The 12,246-nt window shown below is 39.1% G+C and overlaps 2 protein-coding genes across 3 annotated transcripts; one reads left to right on the top strand and one right to left on the bottom strand.

Moving 5' to 3' along the window:
• Positions 1-6,210: 6,210 nt before the first annotated feature.
• Positions 6,211-7,119, bottom strand: LOC112013972 (uncharacterized). Its single transcript, XM_024046356.1, has one exon. It carries the CDS (start codon positions 7,117-7,119, stop codon positions 6,211-6,213), a length of 909 nt encoding a protein of 302 aa, XP_023902124.1.
• Positions 7,120-8,815: 1,696 nt separating this feature from the next.
• On the top strand, positions 8,816-11,918 carry LOC112013975 (putative F-box protein At1g49610). 2 transcript variants are annotated; one of them, XM_065761999.1, is made up of 2 exons: positions 8,816-9,943; positions 11,316-11,918. In XM_065761999.1, the coding sequence occupies exons 1-2, from the start codon at positions 8,882-8,884 to the stop codon at positions 11,574-11,576; spliced, it is 1,323 nt and encodes a 440-aa protein (XP_065618071.1). In that variant the 5' UTR covers positions 8,816-8,881; the 3' UTR covers positions 11,577-11,918. The 2 variants fall into 2 exon arrangements, with proteins under 2 accessions (XP_065618071.1, XP_065618072.1); XM_065762000.1 differs by lacking the exon at positions 11,316-11,918 and having other exon boundaries at positions 8,816-9,973.
• The last annotated feature ends 328 nt before the right edge of the window (positions 11,919-12,246 follow it).

Raw genomic sequence — 12,246 nt, forward strand, 5'->3', positions numbered from 1 at the left:
GGGGACCGTCCTGAGACTGAGTCCCAGGCTTGTCCAGCGACTGGGAACAAAAGGAAACCTTTATCTAAGAACTTGGATTTGGGCAATCTCCCTAGCCGACGAGGTAAAAAGGCTAAGTATGGTTCGTCCTAAATAGTTAAGCCTAACCTTCCTTTGTCCCAACAGCCTGCCCAAGTGTTTGGTGTAGATTTGTCCACTCCAGTTGAGACCACCCCGTCCAAGACTCCTTCATCCAAAATGACTGTATCTGCCTCGTCTCAACCTTTCCAAAGGGTTCCTTCAAACATTATTGAAAATGAAGATCTGGCTTGGGAACACTTTCAAAATGCTGTTTCTAATGAGGATATAAATGCTTGTTTATGACATGTCCCTAAAAGATTTTGAACACTCTGGGGTTCATGATTTTTTTAAGGTAACTACCTCTTTGCCTCGTCTCTACTATTTTATAATTTTTTTTTTTTAACTCTCACTATTTGTCTTTTACCTTTTTATAGGCTATGTCAAAGTTTAAGACAGGCTACAGGATTGGACAAGACGAGGGTCTTATTAGAGACGAGGATTCAGGACGTGAAGGACGAATCTAAGGAATGGGCTGAGATGGCTGCCAAGGCTAAGGAAGAGACGAAGGAGCTTCAAAACTTGGTTGAGGAGTTGAGAACTGATGTAGTGGAGAAAGATACTTGTCTCAACAATTTACAGAAAAAGAATGATGAGTTGAGTACTCTTCTCTCCAAGGCTAAAGAAGATGTTGTGGCTGAATTTAAGGCATCAAAGCAATATACTAATCTTCTGGACATCAATTATGCAGCAAGCTTTGAGGATTTTAGAATGGATGCTATAGAAAACTTCCCTGAAATAGACTTTAGCTCCATTAAGCTTAATTTGAATGCTGCTGCCACTAGGTCTCTCCTTCAAACTGGCTCCGAGGACGCCAATATTAAGGACAACGCTTCAACTCTGCCCCCTTAAGATGACCCTAAGGATGACACTCCCCTTGCTTAGAAAATATTTCAATGTTTTGTATTTTCCCTTCCTCTCTTTTTTTATCTGGTCCACTATTTAGGACCTTTTCATGTAATTTAAGCACATTTATCTCGTCCATGGTTTTAGGACGAGTTTTTAAACAATTTAAGTTTTATTTTACAAGGGTGTTTGGACGTTGGTCGTCTGCCCTTAAACAATTGAATGAATGTTCTTTTTCATTATGATATGGACGAGAATTTCCATTTCTAGATTTTGAACTTTGGCTCGTCCATAGAAGGAATTTCCCCCTTTTTAACATGAACATATACTTTTCCTTTTCCTTGAATTTCATCAAGTGTGATTTGTCTATGTGAGATGGCAGTCATCAGCTGTACTCGTCTTTAGACTTAGCTGATTTTTATGCTTTATAGACGAAGCCCACCCTTTCACTCGTCCATAGGTCAAATTGTTTGGTTGGTGTGCTATTCAATAGTTTAAACATTTGTTTGTGTTTCCTCGTCCATGGATTGAACGAATGCAACGACTTTAACTCGTCCATTGTTCAGACGGTTTTATGGCTTCACCCGTTTTAGGGTTTTAGCTCGTCCATAGTTGGGACGAGTATGGTGGTATTTCACATATTTAGACAACACATCCCTGCGTCCAAAGAATTTATTTGTCTTGGGCTCTTAGCCCTCTTATGGGTTAGGCTTAATAAAAACAGAAGAAATCAAGAATTCAAACACAACATTATGTACATAGCATAGATAATATTCATAGACGAGGCATGTGCTTTTAGAAGCTAATGCCTTATCGGAAAATAAGTACAAAGCAATACTAAAAATAAGTAGGTAAACAAATTCCTTGTGTAGATAGACAAGTAGATAAACGGTCTCCAGACTCGTCCAGAGTCATGCTCGTCTAGGCTGTCATTTTACTGATAGTACCTCCTTAGGTGCTCAACATTCCAAGGATGCCCCAGTTTCCTCCTGTCTAGGGCCTCCAAGTAGTAGGATCCTTGTCTTTTACATGTGACGACTTTGTAAGGGCCTTCCTAATTAGGTCCCAATTTCCCATGAGCCGGGTTTTTGGTTGCTAAAGAAACCCTCTTCAGGACGAGATCTCCTATGTTGAACCGCCTTGGTTTGACCATTGCATCATGTTGCCTAGCCATGAGGTTTTTGTACTTTGCTATCCTTTGCTCTGCATCCGTCCTTACCTCGTTTATTAGATCAAGGCTCAAATGGAGTTGTTCCTCATTATCCTTATCTTGGTACGTCATTACTCTGTGGTTGGCCATATGCACCTTTGTAGGTATGACTGTTTCAGTTCCGTATGCTAGCTTGAAAGGGGTTTCCCCTAGGGGTTCTTACCATCGTCCGGTATGCTCACAGAACACTTGGTACCTCGTTAGGCCATACTTCCTTTGCCCCCTCAAGCTGAGTCTTGATGATTTTCAACAAGGATCGGTTTGCAACTTCAGCTTAACTGTTCGCTTGCGGGTGGGCGGGTGAGAAGTAGTGATTTTGAATTCCAAAGTGTTCACAGAAGTTTTTAAAAAGCGCATTATCAAACTGTCGTCCGTTGTCAAATATCAATACCCTAGGTATCCCAATCCTGCACACAATGTTTTTCCATACGAAATTCTTGACATTTTGTTGTGGGATATTAGCTAAGGGTTTTGCTTCCACCCACTTGGTGAAATAGTCAATGCCAACCACTAAAAACTTCATCTGCCTTGTGCCCAGTGGAAAGGGACCCAAGATGTCTAGCCCCTATTGCGCAAAGGGCCATGGGGCCATCATCGGAGTGAGGTACTCTGATGGTTGTCTGGGGACATTACTAAACCTTTGACATTGATTGCAGACCTTGATATAGGCCTTAGCATCAGTTTGCATATTTGACCAGTAATATCCTACACGGACGACCTTTTGGATGAATGACCTGACTCCCGAATGGTTGCCGCATGCTCCTTCATGAACTTCTCTTAATACGTAGTTCGCCTCGTCTGGAGCTAGACACATAAGGTAAGGTTGAGAAAATCCTCTTTTGTATAGTACTTCATCCATAAGAACATACCTGGCCGATCTCACTCAGCTTTCTGGCCTCGTCTTTTTCTTCTAAAGGTCGCCCGTCTTTCAAGTATGATACGATCGGGGTCATCCAATTTCTTCTACTTTCTACTTGCTGTACTTCTGGAATATCTATACTTGGTATATACTGAATCTAGTCAAACTCGTCCATAGCTTCATTTGCTGAGACTTCTTTCACTAAGGCATTAACTTCCACGTTCTCCTCCTTTGGGACTTGAACGAAGTTAGCTTCCTCAAACCTTTTCATAAGGCGTATTACCCTATTAAGGTACTTCTTCATTCGCCCTTCCTTAGCCTCATACATCCCATTTACTTGGCCCATGATTAACTGATAGTCTCCCAAGACGAATATTAACTTCACTTCCACAAACTTAGCCAATTCTAGCCCTTTAAGGAGGGCTTCATACTCGACTTCATTATTTGTCGTTTGGTACTGGAAATGAACCTTGTGCTTTAGTTTATCTCCTTCTGGGGATTGTAGAACCACACCTATTCCTCCTGCATGTTGCGTAGACGAACCATCCACATGAACGATCTACTTAGTATTTCCCATCTCTTCTAAATCATCATAATTTGGGGTAAACTCCGCAATGAAATCTGCTAGAGCTTGAGCTTTTATGGCATGCCTTGGTTGATATCTGATGTCAAACTCACTGAGCTCGACAGCCCATTGGATCAATCGTCCTGCAGCTTCCAACTTGTTCATTGCTTTCTTGAGCGGATGATCCGTCATGACATTGATAACATGGGCTTGGAAATAATGCCTTAACTTTCTAGAAGCTGTTATCAATGTGAAGACTAACTTTTCTATTAGTGGATATCGTCCTTCCGCTCCTCTGAGTGCTTTACTTGTATAGTACACAGGCCTTTGCACTTTGTCTTTTTCCTTCACCAATGCTGAACTTACGGCATGCGAGGTGACTGCCAAGTATAAATACAACTCTTCTCCCAACATGGATGGACTTAATAAAGGAGCCAGAGTAAGGTATGCCTTCAGATCTTCGAAAGCTTTCTAACACTCGTCGGTCCATTCAAATACTTTTTTAAGAACCTTAAAAAATGGCAAACACTTGTCAGTAGCTTTAGAGACAAACCTGTTAAGGGCAGCAACTCGTCCGGTGAGGGACTGGACTTTTTTAACATTTCGTGGAGGCTTCATGTCCAGTATTGCTTGGATCTTGTCTGGATTCGCTTCAATTCCTCTATATGAAGCCATAAACCCTAAGAACTTTCCTGATGATACTCCAAAAGCACATTTGCTAGGGTTCAACTTCATGTTGTATTGCTTGAGCATGTCAAATGTTTCCTACAGGTCGTTTAGATGCTTTCCTTCGTCCTGGCTCTTTACAAGCATGTCGTCAATGTAGACTTCCACATTCCGTCTAATCTGTGAATGAAACATGTGGTTAATCAACCTCTGATATGTTGCCCTTGCATTCTTCAAACCGAAGGGCATCACCTTATAACAAAACAAGCCTTGGCTGGTGAAAAAGGATGTCCTCTCTTGGTCTACCTCATCCATCTTTATTTGATTGTATCTAGAGAAAGCATCGATAAAGCTAAGTAACTTGTGACCAACAGTGAAATCTACCAACTGGTTAATACGCGGTAACAAGTAGCTATCTTTAGGGCAAGCCTTGTTTAGGTCGGTGAAATCTACACACATTCTCCACTTACCGTTTGCCTTCTTGACCATCACCATATTGGCCAACCAGTCAGGATAATAAACTTCTCGAATAAACTTTGCTACAATTAACTTTTGTACCTCTTCTTTAATGGCGTTGTCCCTCTCAGGAGCAAACACCCTTTTCTTCTGTCGTATAGGCTTAGAGGTAGGATACACATTCAAATGGTGGGTAATGACACTGGGGTCTATACCTGGCATATCTTCATGACTCCATGCAAACACATCCATATTTTTCTTCAGGAAACGGACGAGGTCCTGCCTGGTCTTCTCTTCTATATCTGCTCCAACCCTGGTATATCTTTCAAGGTTATTTTCATCTAAGGAAATTTCTTCCAATGCTTCGGTGGGCTTCGCTACAACTCTTTTTTCTTCAATATTCATGGTCTGAACCTGTTCGTCCATAGCCAACATGGCCAAGTAACATTCTCTTGCAGCTAGTTGGTCTCCTTGTGCTTGTCCTACTCCATACTCAGTTGGGAACTTGACTGATAGGTGGTAGGTAGATGTAATAGCCTTCTAACTATTTAAAGTTGGCCTTCCAATTATGGCATTGTAGAAGGATGAACAATCTACCACAAGGAAGTTCACATCCTTGGTGATTTGTTGCGGATATGCCCCCACTACCACTGGTAATGAAATAGTACCCACGGGCTATATCTTCATTCCACTAGAACCTACCAGGGGGGAGTTCATTGGACGGAGTTGGTCTCGTCCTAACCTTATCTGCTGAAAAGCTGGGTAATATAAAATGTCCGCCGAGCTTCCGTTATCCACTAGCACCCTTCTGGTTGTGTAATCAGCAATAAGTAAAGTGATGACAATAGCATCATCGTGAGGGTGGTGAACTCTCTTGGCATCCTCGTCCGTGAAAGTGATTGCTTGCTCGTCTGTGGTCCTTGCCCTTGGTGATCGTCCTGAAAGTTGGACGCTTTGCACTACCTTCAGGTATGCTTTCTTTGACTTGGATGACTGGCCTACTGAGTTTCCCCCTATAATAACTCTTATTTCTCTGAGTGGTGTTCGTGGTGACTCTTCTACCTTCCCTTTCAATTTCTCGTCCTTATGGTCTCGTCCAAGGAAATTTTTCAACTTCCCTTGCCTTATAAGGTTCTCAATCTGCTGCTTTAAATCAAAACATTTGTCTGTATCATGCCCGTGATCTCTATGGAAGCGACAATACTTATTCCTACTGTGCTTATTGGGATCTCCCTTCATTTTCTCCAGCCACTTCAAGGAAGGATCATCCTTGATTTGCATAAGAACCTGCTTAAGTGGCATATTCAAAGGGGTATATTGTTGATTCCGCGCTGAAGAACCAGGATTTTTGTTATCTCGATCTCTCCTTTCTTCCGTTCGTTCCTTCTTTGGACGAGGACCTTGCTCGGAATGGTGAGTGGGGTTTGCTTCTACTCTCTCAACTCTCTTCCTTTTCTTAGCTATGATTGCGTCTTCTGCATTCATAAAATTCTAGGCCGAATGGACTAGTTCGGACATGGACTGAGGCTTTTTTTCATAAATTTTATCTATGAACAAATCAGAATTAACCCCATTATGGAAGGCTGCCAGCAATAGTTTGTCATCCACCTCGTCCATACACAGGGCTTCCCTGTTGAAGCGAGTAATGAAGGATCGCAAGCTTTCATTTTCTCCTTGCTCTATGGTTAACAAGCTAGATGAGGAGCGCTTATGTCTCTGTCCCCCAATGAAGTTATTAACAAACAATTTGCTCAAATCTTCGAAAGAACTTATTGAATTCGGGGGTATTTTGCTGAACCAGACTCGTGCTGGACCTTTAAGGGTGGTAAGGAAGGCTCTACACATAATTTCATTAGGAACCCCTTGAAGATGCATTGTAGTCTTAAAAGTAGCAATTCGATCAAACAGGTTATGCGTTCCATCGTACGAATCCAAGGAAGGCATCTTGAATTTTGGAGGCAAGGGGTGGCCATTGATGGAAGCCGTGAAGAGAGAATTTGTTCTGTGAACTAAGTCTTTTACGAGATTTGCTCTTTTCATGTTCTCCCTCATCTCATCCATAACTTTCTTCATCTGGTCCATTTCCCTCTCCAAGTGTGGCACCCTTCTTGGTGTAGTACCCCTTGATTGGCTTTCCGGCTTTGCATTTCTTCCATCTCCGTGGCTTTGTCCATGCTCTTCTCCATAGGCCTCATGCCGTTGCCTTTTGAGATTAATCTCCCTTCTCAATTCCTGGTTCTGGCGAGTTAACTCTGCCATGGCAGCAGCCATTGACTGCAGGTGTTGGATAGAAGATGGTTGCATGGCAGGCACCGATTGATGGCCATGATGGGGGTTACTGGAAGCGTCTCTACTCTCTTGAGGGTCTGGAATGGTAGCCCTTGATCTTGTCTGAACCATTTCAGCCCTTTGTCAGAGAAAGAAATCGCAGAACTCAAGAAATGAAGTTCAAGCGCGATAAACTTTTCTTCCCCATAGACGGCGCCAATTGATAAATCCTAGAAAATCAGTAGGCTGAAAATCTCGGGCGCTGATGATCTTAAGGCTGAGTCCTGAAAGAACAAAAACGAAATCAGAGAAGACTAATGGAGGCCGGCCAAAAGTCCTCCAATGGTAAAGTCAGTGAGTTTCAATCTCAAGTAAAAAGGAAGTGTTTTTAGGATTTACTTGTTTTTGAAAAAATTGTCTCTGCCTTTACTTCTCATGGATCAATGCTTATATAGCATATGTGAAGCAGTTATTTGTCTAATAACCGTTCCTATTTTCGAGGAGTTCTGAGGATTTGGGAGTAACTTCCATAACTGCCATGGAAGTTACCTCATTTGGACCTATGGTCAACGGAGGGCATGGTTCATATCAGTGCAAATCGTCCCTTCGGTGGGAATCATACTTGTCCAAAACTAGATACGTTCAGAACCTAATGAGCTTCGTCCGTCCTTTATTAAGGACGGACGAAGTTATTGAGGACGAATCTCCTTCATGCGTCAACTTCTCCTTTCTTTTCTCACGGACGACCCGTGTGGACAAGATGAGACTTGGGCACTTTTATTGCACCATCATAGTTCTTCCCAGATCTTCAAAAGATAGAAAGGATAGTTTTGCACATGTAACAAAACACAATCATAAAAAATGCATATTAATAATTATCATAATCATTAAATTTCAAATTTAACTAAATTTATTTTTTTAAAAATTATATTTTGTTATACTTTCTTGTACATTACATAAATTATTAATTAATTAATTAATTTCTTTTATATGCACTAAGTTTTTACTTACATCCCTCGCTCAAAAAATAGGTTACTTGTGTTTGTTGGTTTTATTTTTATTTTTATTTTTTTTTTATCTAAAAGGAAAAGAAAAGAAGAAGAAGGAGGAGGAGGAGGAGGAGGTTACTTGGTTAGTTGGTACTTGTACAGTTGGACCTATCTAATTCAAGTTTCACACCCAGTAAAGTGACCTTAAGTCATTTTAGATATATACACGGCTAGTTTCTTTAAAATTTTCTTCATTTTCTTTGTGTGTATTAAATACACTCTCAAAAAAATAAGGTCAAAGTTTAGCTACAAAATTGATTGTAATCTTAGGTTACAAACTTACTCAATATCTTTTTATTGGAGGTGAATTTTGACAAATCCACCATTGGATTACATCTTCTTCTTATATCCTCCATATTTGCAAAATCTCAAGAAAATTAAATATCAATAACTATGTCATCAATAAATTTTTAAATTGTAAGTTTTTGTAATTTAAAATTATGCATAAAATATAAGATTATAGATTATAGAGTAAATAATATCTGATTAACATAAAAATTAGTATGTGTATTAAGAGCGTAAAGAATATGTAATTTAACGGTTAGATTTTCAAAATATACTGAAATATTTATTTTATTGAATGAGTTTGTTACAACTAATTTTGTAGCTAAATTTTGCTTAAAAAAAAAAAAAAAAAAAAGAAGAAGGGGAAGAAGAAGAAGAAGAAGAAGGTGTTTCTCAAAAAAAAAGAAGGTAAAGCGACCTTAGATGGGCCAATTTTTTACTGGGCCTAATCTGCATTCTGCAGCTCTAATTAATCGCTTGTCTATTACTATAAAGAAGGATAGAAGGTAAAGTAAAGAAGCTCAAATCACTATTCACTACTGTTGACTGTTGAGTTGAGAATGGAGGAGGAACAAATCTCTGGTTCTATCAACAGCTTCTCTGACCGATCCAACTATAATTCCAGCCATGATACAAACCCCAATAATTATTATTATGATGAAGAAGAAGAATCATCATCGAGCCATAATCATCGATCCAAACGAAGCAAACACGCACCAATCTTAGAAGAGGAAGACCGAATCAGCGCCTTACCTGACTCGATCCTTCTCAGTATCCTCTGCTTCTTGCCCATTAACGGCGCTATCAAAACGGGCGTTTTATCCAAAAGATGGGCCTCTCTTTGGACCTTCCTTCCCTCTCTCAGTTTCGATTCTGGTTCCTTCGAATACTTGGACGATTTCACCAGTGCCGTTGATAATACCCTGCTCCTACACAGGGCTCACAAACTCACAAACTTCGATATTCAATTCGAGTACGATTACGACACAGTACTAAATCCTCGCCTCGATCTTTGGGTTCGGGTCGCCACAAATGCCAGAGTAGAAAAACTTAGTCTACACTTGTGGAGTCCTGATTGTCTCGATCTTGACAGATACCAATTGCCTCAGCATCTCTACGCCAACGAGTATGTTTCTGAATTCAATTTTAGTTGCTGCAAAATTTTACCTAATGGGTTACCACATTGGAGTTCACTCAAGCGCTTGTGTATTGGGTACTCGGCCTTGAGTGAGGATGTGATAAGGAAAGTGTTAATGGGTGGTCCTAGACTTGAATCCTTGGAATTGCTTCAGTTTTGGGGGTTATATCGGTTGGATATAGTGTCCGAGAGTTTGAGAAAATTGGTGGTAGATAGCTATGTGCAACATATGTTTGAAAGCGAGGAGCGTAAATTGGAACTGGAAATTGTGGCTCCAAAGATTGAGTGTTTAGAGATTTTGGGGTGTTTTTATACGAATAGGTGTTGGATAAAGGATGTGTCGGCATTGGTTGAGGCGAAGCTTGATTTCGACATGCGGATGGAGGAGGAGGGTGCTTTGGAGGAGTTCCAAGACATTGTGAGAGACATTCTTGAGAGTGTGCATCATGTCAAGAAGCTCACTGTTGGTAGTTCTTGTCTCAAGGTTGGTTTTCCTTAATAACTCTATTTGTTTCGTTTGTTTTTCTTGATTGCTAATGTTGATTTACATTTGCACAGATCAAGGTTGTATCTTTTTATTGTTGGTAGTGTCATTGCTCGGCTAGGCCCTACATATAAAATAATGCGCAGCATCTTTTGCAGTTTTAGTGACAAGTTATTGTACTATTCAAGGTAGTCAAAAGGTGACCTTAAGGGGCCAAGGCCTTGTATCGCCCAGGCGAAGTGCCAAATTCTTAATATATTTATTATACATATAGAAAGATCATATGCACCTAGTGTATTAAAATATTATAATGAAGTATTTTTCAATGTGCTTCATGAAGAAATTAGGTCTATCAAATCATTTCAAATAGGATTAACATGGTTTAGGCTCTATTAGTTATTCTAACAATAGATTTTACAACGAGCTTCTATATATCATTAAGTTTTACAACAAATTTTTGCAAATTAAGTTAAATAACAATAGGTTTTATAACATTCCTTTTTAAATTAATATCTAATAGTAGATTCACAACAAACTTCTATAAAAAAAAATTTAAAATTAAAATTAAAAAAAAAATAAAAATAAAACTTGAGGTTCTCACCTTAGTGCCTTTTTCATGGCTTAAGGCAGTAGCCTTGCTCACCTAGGCTCTAAAGGCGAGCGCCTCACTAAAGCCTTGCCTGTGCCTTTGACTACAATGGTACTATTTGATATTGCTTTAAAGTTTTTATATTAATACCAAAATGAAAAATCATCATACTCTCTGTTGTGAGTTGGGCTTGGAGACTAAGGCCGTTGTTGTTGTGAGTTAGGTTTTTTTTTTTTGGAGCATGTTGATTTTAATCCAAGTTGTAATCAATCAACAATTAAAGGACCTGATATTATTGGTTCAATTTCATGAGTTCAACTTTTGAGGTAGAGACACCTTCTTTTAGTTTCATGATAAGATGTAGGGCACTTGTTTTAGTGCCAAATAATGATTCATCATGAAAAGATGTAGGGCACTTGTTTTAGTGCCAAATAATGATTCATCATGATAAAGTATATGTAACACATGTTTGATAATTTGTTCTGCTGATGTATTAGAGACACCTGCTTTTAGTTTCATGATAAGAGGGCACTTGCTTTAGTGCCAAAGAATGATTCGTCATGATAATCTGTCAACTCTTAATCAAGGTCTTGGCTTTCCAAAAAGGGCTTTTTTTATTTCATTGTCTGCATTTGGGATATATTGACATTTATGTAAGTTAGTGTTCTGTAAAACATGTAGCTAAATTGTTCACTGGCGATGTATATTATGATTGGTTGTGTTATTTTTTTCTTACATTTACTTTACCTTGTTGTGTTTTGCTTCTTGCTTTGATGAACATAGGCTCTATCTATAATGACGGTGAAACATCTGTCTTCTCCATTGTCAAAGTGCAAATGTTTAACAATAGCAAGCATGGGGGAATGTGATTTTCCCAACATTTTAAGCCTACTTCAAAGTTCACCTTATGTGGAGACATTGGTTTTAGACATCACATCCTGGGGCTGCATGTGGTCAGCGGTATGTTTTTCTTGGACCTATTTCCCGACTGTCATATCAAAAAACAATGAAGGGTTAATTTTAATCATTACTTCTTTTTTTTAATTTTGGTTTAATGTGTCAATAAAGGAAGTAACAGAGCCTATGACTTTGGATAGAGTAGGATTGTGGAAAAGAATACATTTGGCTGACTCTAACTAATCTTGTTGAGGATTTATAGCTAACCCAAAAAATTTGGGATCATGGATTTTGTTGTTGTTGTAGTGCAATGTGTCTAAATATTTAGGGGTCAAATGATTCCCTCGAGGAGAGTTTGGCCCCCTTAAGTCCTTGACATAAAGAGTTAATGTTGATTGTCAACCTCTTTTAAGTGGTTGCTTTGTGGACTATTTACGAAAAACCTTCTCATTGACAATGCATCTTTATTTTACGACAAAGACTTCTGCGATAGATTTTTGAAAATCTGTTTGTTTGAAAAAGAGGTCATTCATTGCTAAATTTACCATCCAGACTTCTTACTTATTAAAAAAAAGAAAAAAAAAGAAGCTATCCAGAATTTCTAGCATAGGCAATGAAAAGCCAATTTTACTTTACTTTACTTTATTTTTTAGTGTAAGGGAAATTATGTTAGTTTCTTGTTTCTGAAAATTGGCTAGTCTAATAGTCCATTAAGTCTTATTTTGGTTTCTTTCAGTTTAGGGGTTTAGTTTCAGCTTAGTCATCTGCTTTCATTTTGTGAATGATTTTTTTTTTTTCTTTCCAAAAGTTATGATGC

This window comes from Quercus suber, unplaced genomic scaffold (genome assembly GCF_002906115.3).
Source record: "Quercus suber isolate HL8 unplaced genomic scaffold, Cork oak 2.0 scaffold_437, whole genome shotgun sequence".
In the NCBI taxonomy this organism is placed as follows: domain Eukaryota; kingdom Viridiplantae; phylum Streptophyta; class Magnoliopsida; order Fagales; family Fagaceae; genus Quercus; species Quercus suber.

What these genes read in the sequence shown, in the direction of transcription:
- LOC112013972 (XM_024046356.1), bottom strand. Translation starts at nt 7,119, where the DNA reads ATGGTTCAGACAAGATCAAGGGCTACCATTCCAGACCCTCAAGAGAGT.
- LOC112013975 (XM_065761999.1), top strand. Translation starts at nt 8,882, where the DNA reads ATGGAGGAGGAACAAATCTCTGGTTCTATCAACAGCTTCTCTGACCGA. An exon ending in TTGGTAGTTCTTGTCTCAAG is followed by an intron (nt 9,944 to 11,315) that starts GTTGGTTTTCCT and finishes TGATGAACATAG; the next exon opens with GCTCTATCTATAATGACGGT.